Source organism: Acanthochromis polyacanthus, chromosome 10 (assembly GCF_021347895.1).
Source record: "Acanthochromis polyacanthus isolate Apoly-LR-REF ecotype Palm Island chromosome 10, KAUST_Apoly_ChrSc, whole genome shotgun sequence".
Classification (NCBI taxonomy): domain Eukaryota; kingdom Metazoa; phylum Chordata; class Actinopteri; family Pomacentridae; genus Acanthochromis; species Acanthochromis polyacanthus.
In genome coordinates, this window is record NC_067122.1 from 36,021,297 (window position 1) to 36,034,679 (window position 13,383).

Consider the following 13,383-nt stretch of genomic DNA (forward strand, 5'->3'; position numbering starts at 1 on the left):
CTTACTTTAGCCCCATGTCAGAGAAGGTTCTGATGAGCTTCAGAAAGACGCCTGTGAACCGCATGTTACACATTAAATTCATCTTGATCTGTAATCAATGATGTTCTTGTTCGGTGACATACATTGAGACCTTTTTTAAATAACGCCGGAATAACCGTGAATCAAACTATATCATATTACACAACACATTCTGTCACAGTGTGCAACTGTGGCTCAGTGGTTAGAGCGTAGTTAAGTAGATTAAATGTGGTTTTACTTTTCATTGCGCCATGGGTTCGAATCCACCAGCGGTAAATACTTGGAAATATCTGATTTTCTTTCTTCTTTCACCCTCAAAGCGCAGTCAACACGTAACAGGAATAGGCACAGATTGTCTTAAAATAAGCAGGACACAACAGCCACAGTTTTCCATAAAGAATACCTTCCTTTTACCAGCGGTCCAATCTGATCATGATGAGAATCCAAAGGTGTTGCCAAATGATGAGATAACTATTTTGTGTACAAGCTCATTTGTGTCTTCTCCCTTATTTAAATGTAGGGCACAGTAGCACTATCATCTCTAATAAAAATGACATCTCCTCTATAGGCCTACATGTTTTTTTCTGCTTTTTTATTCAAAGTTTGAGTGTTTGATGAAACATCTCCACATGAAGTTGCCCCTTTTTTCCAAAGTATTCCTACTTTGGTTTTAGGTGTTACCTGCTGCTTTATTCATCTATGGTGGATATATATTTGTCAAATCAAGAACATGAATTAGGCCTACCAGAGTAAAAAGTGAAAACCACCATCACATTATACAAAACCAGGCTATGTTGTAGCCTCTTTCTCTTATATGTATATATATATATATATATATATATATATATATATATATATATATATATATATATATATATATATACATATATATGTTTATACACACATAAAAAAATGTCTTCAATGGGTTTTGAAAAGCTTTATTTCATCAAGATTGATCTCCTCTGGGCCACAGCAGTGTGACAAACTTCAGGGTGAGGAAAAAAAATCATCAACCACTGCAGTTGTGGGTTATCCCTAATCAGTGTCAAAAACTTGCCCTCTGAAAATTACATTTTCAGACACGTGTGCGTGTGTACGCTCAGACTAAGTGCTTCATTAAAAGAAAATAAACACTTACACATTTAAACGGTCGGCAATGCTTTGCCAGGCAGCGTCTCGAGCTTTATTTATCGCAACCGTGTTGCCTTTTCTTGTGATAATCTCCCTGTAGTCCTCGTACAACTCCGTGAGAAGTTTCTGCTCCGCCGAAGAGAAAGTCTCCGCTCTGTTTTTAGACATAATATCATCATTTCGTAGGTACATGTGGTGGGTTGGCAGGTACCGCAGACATTTCGGTTGGTAGATACTCCTGGTGGGTTCTGCTGACACTTTGGGTTTCTGTTGGCGGCTGTCACCTTGGTGTGGAGCCTACGGTTGGGCAGAGACTGGGGCTCCCACTAGCAACCCACCACTTAGTGAAGAAGCCGCTCTGTCCTTAGAGTCTTTGTGAACTGTGAAATCAGTGAGTGTGAGGCACCAGTTTTGCTTAGTTTGTTTTGTGCACATTTTGTATTAGTTTTTGTTCCTGGTGGTGGGTGTTGCTTCTGTAGTTCTGTTTGGCTAGGGAGTTTAGTTGTTTTCTTTGTGTTAGCTTAGTTACAAACTCTGTTAGCCCTTGTTGTGTTTTATTCTGTTTTTTTGTTTTAGCAACACTCACCAGTCTTATGTTTTATTGTCACTTTTACGTTCCTTTGCTACTTAGCAATAAATCCCTTAACCCAAACCAATAACACCTGGTATTTTTGTTGCATCCAGCCAACCCCTAGAGGTTGGATCGTAACACCAGGGTGTTTTCTTTAGTGCTGATCTAACAAATCCAGATTTCACGGTCATCCCTCAGATAATGTTGGAATTCCTTACTTATAGGTTTTAAAACAGTTTTTTTCCTCCTTTTAGATATAGTTCTATGTGTTAGGAGGAGAGGAATATCAGGAGGTCACAGCAATTAGTTCTGCCTACATCACTGTAACATCAGAAGAAGTCGACCTCCAACTTTGAATGTGTGATATGGCAATTACTAGTGATTTACTCATTTGTCATTTGAGGGTATTTGGCATTTGGTTTTGCTTTCCAGTTGAAAAAGCCTCAAAGGGCATGTTTAACCCTTCGATGTGCAACATGGTTCAGGAGATTCATTGGATTTGGGTCATTTTTGACCCATCAAAGGGTTAAAGTCTTCACAGCTTTCATGGTGAGAGATTCAGGGATGGAGTTAGACATCTATTTAATACTAAAATGGATTAGCCTACATTTGACGTACATACTTGCCATTTGTGTGTAACAGCCAGAGGTTTATAGCCTGACAGGTGTACTGTCCTTAAACATTACATTAATGTAAGTAGCTGTACTTGGCCTGTGCCATGCACTGTACATCATCAGTAATTAAAGATGTCAGACTTCACACACAGAATAATCGTGCTACACAGGAATCATCCATCCATCCATCCTCTATACACCGCTTTATCCTCACTAGGGTCACGGGGGTGCTGGAGCCTATCCCAGCTGATTCGGGCAAAGGCACGGGACACCCTGGACAGGTCGCACAGGAATCATGTTAACTGATAATACATGTCAGGCAATTCATATTCAGAACAGTTTTAATACTAAAAACCTTTGAATATGAAATAAATATACCTAATAAATATAACAGATAATACATCTTTAATAATATTAGAACACTTAAAAGAAATTAATTTCATGACAGGACTCATCCTACAACATCTACAGGCTCACAAAACAGCTTCTCCTGCACAGAGCGCATGGATGGATGCTTGAGTTCGAGGTGCTGCACGTGACGACCTGTAAAGCCTTACAGCTACGATGGTTCAGGTTTCTTCAGCCATCTCTTGAATATAAATACTGTTTAAATATTAATTTTAATGCACAATAATAGATGTTTGAACAAACAGATCAAAGTTGGACCATGGCTTATGAAGACAAAGATGCTTACCACATTTTACAACATAAAAGTAGTAATTTAAAAAAAGTATTACTTTGCAGTTGTGAGTTTTCTCCTCAGCCTTTGCCATTAGGAGTGCAGAATGCTTTGGGGGGTACTTTGCTGTCCCCGGTTCACAAAAATCTGCTCCCTGTGCATCCTCATAATGTGGGCAGAGCACGAACACATGGGAATTTTACCTGCACTTAACTGAATGCATACTTTGAGTAAGAACACCACTGACAGAAGTATGGACAAGTATTATAGCATATTGAGAAATGGTCACCGTGAGCTGGAGACAGGATAAAGGCAGTTGTACTGTATACTCTCATAATGTGGAAAGTATACAAAGGTGGTGAATGGATCTTTAAGATTATTATCTTTATCTTTCAGATAATCTTTGAGATTATTGATATTAGATGGAATACATTATAAGATTAAACAGTTTTGGTCCATATGCTTACCTTGAACAGCTGCTGACAGAAAGCAGAGCTTGTTACACCCTCTAACTCCAGTAGCAGAGACAGCAGCAGCAGCAGTAGTACAGATACCTCCTTCTAAACAGCTCCCTGATCATCTTCATGTTCATTTTTACTAATGTCCTCTACGCTGTCTTCATTCTGGTTATGTTTGCCAACACTATGACAATCTAATAAACCATCTAAGTCTTCATAGTTGGGGATCCAACATTTTTTGTTGACCGGTGGAAAGTCTGACTCAAAACTCTGTATAATGTGTAGACTTGAAGTCCTCAAATACCTGTTCAAAAGTTGAAAAAGCTAGGAAGATATTCAAACATGCTTTTCATTTATTAGTAAATTAGACACACACAATATTGCCAAAACTATTGGCACACCTGCCTTTACAAGCACAGCTTCAATGACATCCCATTCTGAATCCAAAGGGTTTGATAAAGAGTTGGCCCGCCCCATAACAGCCTCGACTCTTCTGGGAAGGCTGTCCACAAGGTGTAGGACTGTGTTCATGGGAATTTTTAACCATTCTTCCAGAAGCACATTTGTGACATCACACACCATTGTTGGATGAGAAGGCCTGGCTCTCAGTCTCCGCTCTAATTCATCCCAAAGGTGTTCTATCGAGCTGAGGTCAGGACTCTGTGCAGGCCAGTCAAGTTCATCCACACCAGACTCTGTCATCCATGTCTTTATGGACCTTGCTTTGTGCACTGGTGCACAGTCATGTTGGAAGAGGAAGGAGCCATAAATTTCCCCGGTGTGGGATTAATAAAGGTTTAATCTATCTATCTATCCCTAAACTGTTCCCAACTGTTCAAAATGTCTTGGTATGCTGAAGCATTCAGAGTTCCTTTCACTGGAACTAAGGGGGAAAGACCAGCCTCTGAAAAACAAGTCCACACCATAATACCCCCTCCACCAAAATTTACATTTGGCACAATGCAGTCAGGAAAGTATGAATCCTGGCAACCGCCAAATCCAGACTTGTCCTTCAGATTCAGCCCGATCTCACGAGGATTCGTGAAACTGTCACGTAAATTTTTGTTTCGGCTTCGTGCGCACCAACACGATTTCGTCATGTTTTTCGTGCCGCTCACCACGAAATGCGCACCAATGTATTTTAAACGGCGGACTTTTCGTGCCACTCAGAACGTATTTCAAAAGAATGTGTATATTATATTTTTAATGTAAAACCGTGGCGAATCCAACGCTATATTTTGCATGACATCGTCCCTAACCATAAGCCGGTGGTACACTTACCAATTTGCATAGGAATTTCAAGAATGTCCGGCGGCCGGCGGCCGCAAACGCAATCACACAAGCAGTATACGCCGATGGACAGCTTAGATCGCCATGAATCCGCCGGTATAAACCACTTTCAGATGTGATTACCACAGCGAAAAACATTTCGTGGTGAGCGGCACGAAAAACATGACGAAATCGTGTTGGTGCGCACGAAACCGAAACTAAAACTTACGTGACAGTTTCACGAATCCCCGTGAGACCGGGTTGTCAGATTGCCAGAGAGATGCGATTCATCACTCAAGAGAACACTTTGCTTTACACTTGGTGATGTCAGGCTTGGATGCAGCTGCTCAGCCATGGAAACGCATTCCATTCCTCTCTCTAGTTTGAAGATTTGTAGCTATTGACTCCACAGAAAACTTGTGATTTCTGTGCACTGTGCACCTCAGTATCTGCTGACCCTGCTCTGTGATTTGTCATGGCCTACCACTGAATTGTTGTTTCCAATTGCTTTCACTATGTTATTAGAATACCACTAACAGCTGACCATGGAATATTTAGTATTGTGGAAATATCACAAATGGTAGGGAACTATCACGGTACCATGCTAGATTTCACTAAGCTCCCTGAGAGTGACCCATTCTTCCACAAATGTTTGGAGAAGCAGTCTGCATGACAAGGTGCTTGATGTTATACACCTGTAGCCATCAAAGTGACTGGAACACCTGAATTAAATTATTTGGAGGGGTGTCCCAAAACCTTTGTCAATATACTGTATATAGAGTCTCTTCATTTTCCAATGTCAGAATTAAAGAATAAACCCAACACAGCAAAAACATCATAGCAGGGTTCAGTCAAGCCAAATTACACATTTTTAATGAGATTCGTAAACATTACAACACAGAGGATTGTTGAATCCAACATCGTAAATGGCAATAGCAAATGTAACATGAGATCATCAGTTCATTGTCAAGCTGCAAAATAACTAATCAATGAATAGGTTTGTTTGACAGTGCTCTGCATCTTTTCTTGGTTTGGTGACCTTCTCAAACTCAACAATTTTAAGGATTAGAAATGTGACAAACATCCACTTCAAGGACTGACTAGAATAGAAATGACTACAGAAGCAGGTTGGTTTGGACACACATTTTGTTGGGATGAATTAGCCCATGTTCTGGCGGTTTCCATAACCTTTGCGGTGAGTGTCTTTCCAGTCATCCCAGTTTCTGGCTTTCATCAGAGACTCCTCATCATCATTTTCAGCCTTTTTCTCCTTTTCTTCTTCTTCCATCTCCTGTACATCAGTGTCCTCCTCCACAGCTACCTTCCTAGGTATACCCTGGTCAGGCAGGGCTCCATGTTTTCTGTGTTGCTCATACCAGTCATCTACTGTCATGGTGGGTAGGCTAGGATAACCAGCCCCGAATACTTGAGCCTGTGGGTGAAGTAAACACACGTCATTACACATGGTTACATGGAATGATCTGGTAGTTACTCGATGTGAATAAAAAATAATTTTTCTGAGATCTGAGGCTGGATCTGGACCATCATTTGAACCCATATATGTTCAGCTGTTCTTGGAGCTTTGAAGATAGCCGTCTGCTTTGTCTCATTGCTACAAAAAGAGGCCTGTCCATTACCCAAACTTTCTGATTTATGCCAAGAGGAGCTGAATAATGTTGTGCACTGGCTATGTTCAAAGGACTCTCTGTAAGCGGGTAGATAACTCAAGGGAAACCTGGAATTACACACATTGCACCGTGGACACAACACCAAATGTAGAATTAAATCTGACTGCTACTTTGAATACGAGGGGCTAAACAGTCCTTCTGCCTGGCACCAACACTGGATCCCTCTGTCCTTGAAATTCTTCTCAGGTTTGGCCAACATAGTGTTACCATCTGTAGAGATCAAAGGTATGCTTCATTAGGAAAGCCTTTTTAAAGAGGGCAAACCTGTGTTGCGTTTCATTTGGAGAGTGATGCAGCTGCACCAGGAGCCTCGAGTTTATTAAAGGCAAGTACTGCAATATGGAACAACCTGGAGCTTATGCTGTGCTGGCTATGCAGTGCACAAGCATGTTGAGTATCACTGCAACAGTAATGAGAAGAGCCTTCAATCTGTCTAGTGTTGCTATGTTGATAACTGTCTCAGAAGTTTCCCTTCTGGTCATGAAGCCAATTCAGTGACAAAATGAGACCCCTGTTTGTTGATGCTGTGTTTGACATCAGCCAACAGACCAGCAATGATCCAGCGGTAATCCACCATCTCTCACCAGATGCAAATACGGCAGTGAAACGGTTTCACAGACATATTAAGGTACAGGACTAGATCCATCATCCACATCTACACTATAACGAGAAATGTATACAAAGTGCTGGCAAGCTAAAATGATCTGCTAGGCCAGGAGGGGGTGTAAGAAAAACTGAAAAAAAAAAAATTTTTTGTGTGTAAGTGTATGTTTTCATCGCTTAAAGTATTCAGCAATTGGCCAGAATTCCAGCATGTGACGTCAGCGATTGGCTCGAAAAAACAAAAAAAAGATAGAACTACATTCAATCAAGTTCGTCTACCAATGGAGTGAGCCTAGTGTGGAATCTGACTACTCGATTAATCACCAGAATAATTGACAGAATACCCGACTACTAAAATAATCGATAGTGTAATTCTGCCCTTAATTTGTTAAATTTGCACTCTTAAAAATAACAAAAACAACTAAGAAGAGTTCTGTTAAAAGACCACACTGACAAGTGATATCAGTAAAAGTAGCAATACTATTAATATCTTATCAATATAACCATCCTTACTGACGGGCTAGCAACACATTTATATGCACTTGATTATTATGTTGTTGTGAGATTACAGATTTGCGCATATTTATTGGTTTTTCATATGTATAATCACTAACTGATTACACAACTACTTTTCTTAATCAAGCTATTTATGACATGCAGTTAGATTTTTTTGGCCACAATAATTTTATCTTGATTTGGATCTGTTGGACCTGGCTCCTGCTGTGGCTCCCAAACACAGTCTTACCTGTACAGCATCCTTGGTGAGGATGAAAGGTTTGATGGGATGATGGGAAGGCCGAGTTGGCTGCTTCACAGGACACTGCTTCAGAACATCCATCTTTTTGAGAATCTCCACCTCCTGGTCAATGCTCTCTATTTCCTCCAAGCACACGGTGATCCATCTCTGGACATTCAGAAGGTAATAATCTCTGCTCACTTCATCATCAGCCTGCCCGCTGTCCACAGCTCTACGCATGTCTGACAACCTGGCCTCCAGCAGCTTTTTCTGGCGATACCGTTCAATCTTAGCTTGCCGTTGTGCTCCCATGGTAACCAGGTCTGATGAGCTGGGGACAGACTGAAACGAAAGCAACACATAACAGTTCAGAGTACTAGCAGATTCATATTTAAAGTTGCTCCAAATCACACTTTCAAAACTAGTTTATATATAAGTTACAATGATCCTTCTTGGGCTGCACAGTGGCATCTGACATCTCCAGAAACATGCTGAGGTTAACTAGTGACTCTAAATAATCTGTAGGTGTGAATGTGAGTGTGACTGTCTCAATGTGTAGTCCTGTGATAGACTGTTTCCTGTCCAGGTGTCCCCTGTCTTCACCCTCAGTCAGCTGGGATAGACTCCAGCCCCCATGACCCTGATGAGGATTAAGTGGTGTACAGATATTGGATGGATGATCCTTCTTCCTTTGCAGTTAAGGACTTCCATGTTTTTTCTATTGATTAATTGATGAGCTATTTTTGCTCTCATAAAGGCAAAATGACCATTTCATTAAAGCTCATTTTATTTTTCACAAACTAAATTTCAATGTACAGTACCAGTCAAATGCCTGGACACGCCTTCTCATTCAATGGTTTTTACTTATTTCATTTATTTTCTAAAGTGTAGATTAATACTGAAGACATAAAAACTATGAATGAACACATATGGACATATGTAACACACACAAAAGTGTTAAACAAACCGGAAATGTATTATTTTAGATTCTTTAAAGTAACCTCCTTTTGTTTGACTGCTGCTTTGTACACTCTTGGCATTCTCTGGATGAGCTTCATGAGGTAGAACCTGTTATAGTTCTCCAACCGTCTTGAAGGAGTTCCAGAGATGCTGAGCACTTGTTGGCTGCTTTTCCTTCACTCTGTGGTCCATCTCATCCCAAACCATCTGGATTGGGCTTCGGTCAGCCAACTGTTGAATCCAGGTCATCTGACCTAAGCAGCACTCCATCATCTCCTTCTTGATCAAATAGTCCTTCCACAGCCTTCTGTGTCTCACAAAGACACGGCAGTTTGAACCACAATTTCCACTGGTCTAATGTCCATTCATGTGTTTCTTGGCCCAAACAAATCTCTTCTTCTTGCTATTCACCCTCACCAGTGATTTCTGAGCAGCTATTTGACCATAAAGGCCTGATTGGTTCAGTCTCCTCTGAACAGTTGATGTAGAGATGAGTCTGCTACATGAACTCTGTGAGGCATTTATCTGGTATCTAATCTGAAGGGCTGTTAACTTGTAGTTTCTGAGGCTGCTAACTCTAATGAACTTCTCCTCAGCAGCAGAGGTGACTCTTGGTCTTCCTTTCCTGAGGCAGACCTCATGACAGCCAGTTTCATCGTCGCATTTGATGGGTTTTGTGACTGCACTTGAGGAAACATTCAAAGTTGTTGAAATTTTCTGTATTGACTTAACTTCAGTTCTTAGTAATGATGGCCTGTTGTTTCTCGTAGCTGAGTGAAGTGGTTCTTACCATACTATGGAATACAACAGTAGTCAAACAGGGCTATCTAGTGTGTATTAATCCTACCTCTGCACAACACAGCTGAAGGTCTCAAACACATTAAGAAGGCAAGAAATTACACAAAGTGACCCTTGACAACCTTGCACAGCTGACTGAGAGAATGCCAAGAGTATACAAAGCAGGAATCAAAGCAAAAGGTGGCTGCTTTAAAGAATCCAAACCAATACATATTCTGGTTTGTTTACACCTTTTTTGCTCACTACATAACTCCACGGGTGTTCATTCATTGTTTTGATGTCTTCAGTATTAATCTACAATGTAGAAAATAAATAAAATAAACAAAAACCATTGAATGAAAAGGTGTGCACAAGTGGAAAAAAAAAAGTATACAAAATGATGTGTGAAAAATGCAAAGCTAGCCTGAAATCACCGAGATGATGACGTGTTTTTAATAGCTTTAACCCATATTATTTAAGTCATTTGTGAAGCTCCAAACGAAATGAAACTTTCTATCTTAAGTAAATATCTTTGTTCCGGATACTGAACAAAGTGCAACATGGACACAATGCATATTTTACAAGTACAGACGGGTGAAAACAATTCTTTTTTTTCCCTTATTTTGTTCTCTAACTTTGTAGTAGCTTCAAATCTAAAGAAATACAGCTGGACCCACAACACGGCTGCTGTCTTTAACCTTTGTGTATATTAAGATGATTTAGCAGCTGGAAAATGATTGCTGGCTAACATTCAACACAGCACAGATGTGAACTGTGCCACCATATTAATGGACTGATGTACACAAGCAGTGGTCATTTGATTTGTGTGGAGTAATTTAGGAAAGGATTTCTCCACATTTCATCATCAATATTCATCTGAAAACATCACAGAGGCGCTTAATACACCGTTTGTGTACCAAAAGCACAACACACCTTTTTGACGGATACTAACGGCTGAATGAAACTCATCACTGATGAATGTAATGTGATCCCAAGTTTATTTCTTACAGCTGTTTGGAATTACTGCCTCAGAAAGTTTAATACCAGCAGCATCAGACAGCAGCAGGATCCATGTGCGGATCCAAAAACAGACATTCGCACACGGAACAACAGCACCGCCAAGTAATTAAACCTTTTAAATCATAAATCGCAGAGAGAGCACTGAAAGCCTCTCAGTTCAGGTCAGGATCCAACTGCAGCTCATGCTGTGTTAGTCTACATGTCTTTACATCAGACAGCTGAGCTACCACACACTGAATGATGGGGTAGGACTGTCTAGGATTATTTCTTCATAGTTTATCACAAACCCACAGCATCCGGCAGCGATAGGATTAACAAGTGTCTCCAAAGACAGAGAGATTTATACACAAAGCAACAGCAATAACTTCATTAATTTGGTTTAATTATGAATTATCTCACCATGGAGAAAGAACCAATTACGTTCTAATGGTGGGTTACACTCTGTAACTCAGACAGGTGAGCTATCACACACAGTCACAGTACATCAGAGCAGTTTAACATTTTGCCACATCTCAGCCCACTGCAGGTTGAGTCCTGAGCTGTCAGTTTCTCTGTTCAGGGAAATCAGAGAAAAGCTGAGCTGCTACTAGTTTTCTATCAGTCTGTTAATGCGTTATACATCATTTGTATTAATGAGTCTTGTGTAAATGACTAAATATCATGTGTGTCGTCCACACTCCAACGCTGTGGTGGGTCCGTCTGAATGCAGTCGTAAGGAACATTGAGGTAAAGTGACCAATCAAATGCAGCCTGTGAAGGATTCAGTCTCTGAACTGGGACACAAATTATGTGTGAAAGATAATGAAGGCTGTCTCTTTAAGGGGGGAGTACACCTTATTTGCCTTCAAAAAAAATCGACATTTTTTTGAAGTGCTTAACTATTCATTAGGTATCAAAGAAATGTTTAGTTAGCGACATACAACAGCTTGGCAAGTACTTGTGCATGGTTCACAATCTTCATCTGCCATTTTCTCAAAATCTGTATTTTTTGGGACAGGCGTTACATAAAACCTAATAACATTTAAACTATTTGAGCAATCATGCTGATTTTTTCACAGATTGCTCTTAAGACAGTACTTCTTAAAATAATGGATGCTTTTTTAAATATTTTATAATCTGACTACTTAAGACCATGTTCATTCTGGGGTAAAGAGTTATTTATGTTGGAATGGTTGCTGTGGCAATAAGAAAAAGTGTTATCCCCAAAGCACCAATTATTTTTTTGTACAGTAGGTTACTCTATCAAAAGGTATAATAGTCATTAACCCAAAATTTATGGACTCTGAGTAGATAGCATCTAAAGATGGGTCACCAGGAAATGTGTATTGGCATGTTTATGACAAGATTTTGTCCCCAGGGATCACTGCATGTAACTTCTAACTGTTACAATGATAATGTGCAGCTCATAAGCTTTAAAATGATGTATAGCATGTCAAACTGGGTCATATCAAACATTGTTAAGAGCCTATACAATACAATGGCTTTGCGAACCTGTGAAATAAGGTGTCCTCCCCCTTAAATGGACTGATGAAGCTAACAGTGTTCCCTACCTGATGTCTAAAAGGGGCTCAGCAGTCCACAAAACATCATCACTAAGTATTTTAAGTCTGAGGTCACGATTGTGTATGTTCAGCAATAACAAGAAATACACAACATTAAGCTGCTTACAAACACCCAGAACCATTTAGCTGTGTACATTTATTCCACTGCAGTGCTCTACAATACAGCAGACTGAAATAAGCATAATAAACATTTTGTTTATTATTATTTATGTATTAAGGGAGCTGAGGTTGAAATTTGTGAAGTCTCTGATTCTAATGTCATATGCATAACGTATATAATGATATTTGTGTGTATTACAAAGAAACATCGATAAAAGGCAAGTCCCTGAGGCTTATCAGGGTGAAGTTAGTTAAGGCTCAGGTACTTTTAGAAAGATCTTTCATAAGGTCTAACCGCATATGCTCTTTAAAGTGACTGAAATAGTTGACGGTTTTGTTTCTTCAAACTGAATTTTTTCTTAAGCTTCTGAAAACTTTGCTCTGTCATAGCCTCCATACAGGATATTATGAAAATAAGATGCATTTACAGCTTTTAAAACTGTAAAGTATGACTGATTTGATTTGCTATCATTAAAAATGATAGTTAAACAACTTACCTTGGCTCCAGAGTTTCCATTTTCTGGTGCTTTGTCAGGACTTGTATTTGCATTCGTCGGGTTTGGCAGTTTAAACTGTGATATGTTATACTCTCTACATCTCCTCAAGAAATCCATAAAGTACTCCCGGGCTGTTTGTACTATCTCCAGCCGTTTTTCCCGGCTGGTCTGCTTCATAATTAGAGCTCCTAACAGGGCGGGCAGCAGCAGATACTTCAGGTCAGCTGTGGCTATCTCCTCCAGCTCTTCATTGCGGCTGAACAGGTCGAGCTGAGCGACCATTCTGGACGCTTCTTCTAAAACATCCACACCGCGTTTAACTTTGACCTGAATACTGTTTGAACCAAGGGGTTCATTTGTACTGTCTACCTCCTCAAATATCTTCCAACCCCGGTCTAGCAAGTCTGACAATTTAGGCGGTTCTGCGTCTGGATGTGTTTGCTCTCCTGCGTCGTTGCTGTTTTTACGTTCCGCCATTTTGGTTTACTTTCCGGGTTCAGTCTTCTTCGTTTTATATTTTTGCGGCTGGTGCAGGTTAAAGGAACATTACTGCCCACTACAGGCCTCACATTACAACCACACTTTATTAAACCACAAAATAGTCACATCAGGATGGCCCCCTAAAAAACCCAAACAGTCACATAATATGTCAAAATAAAGAGAAAACTTCTCATTATTAGGGTCCGAGTGGTGCGAAGACC

At 40.1% G+C, this 13,383-nt stretch overlaps 1 protein-coding gene across 1 annotated transcript; it reads right to left on the reverse strand.

The window, feature by feature from the left end:
* Positions 1–5,586: 5,586 nt before the first annotated feature.
* On the reverse strand, positions 5,587–13,182 carry igbp1 (immunoglobulin (CD79A) binding protein 1). Its single transcript, XM_022219272.2, has 3 exons — positions 12,683–13,182; positions 7,777–8,109; positions 5,587–6,172 (listed from the first exon to the last, which is right to left on the reverse strand). The coding sequence occupies exons 1-3, from the start codon at positions 13,157–13,159 to the stop codon at positions 5,900–5,902; spliced, it is 1,083 nt and encodes a 360-aa protein (XP_022074964.1). The 5' UTR covers positions 13,160–13,182; the 3' UTR covers positions 5,587–5,899.
* Between the last annotated feature and the right edge of the window lie 201 nt (positions 13,183–13,383).

What these genes read in the sequence shown, in the direction of transcription:
- igbp1 (XM_022219272.2), bottom strand. Translation starts at nt 13,159, where the DNA reads ATGGCGGAACGTAAAAACAGCAACGACGCAGGAGAGCAAACACATCCA. An exon ending in ATGGAAACTCTGGAGCCAAG is followed by an intron (nt 8,110 to 12,682) that starts GTAAGTTGTTTA and finishes CTTTCGTTTCAG; the next exon opens with TCTGTCCCCAGCTCATCAGA. An exon ending in TCACCAAGGATGCTGTACAG is followed by an intron (nt 6,173 to 7,776) that starts GTAAGACTGTGT and finishes CTTCACCCACAG; the next exon opens with GCTCAAGTATTCGGGGCTGG.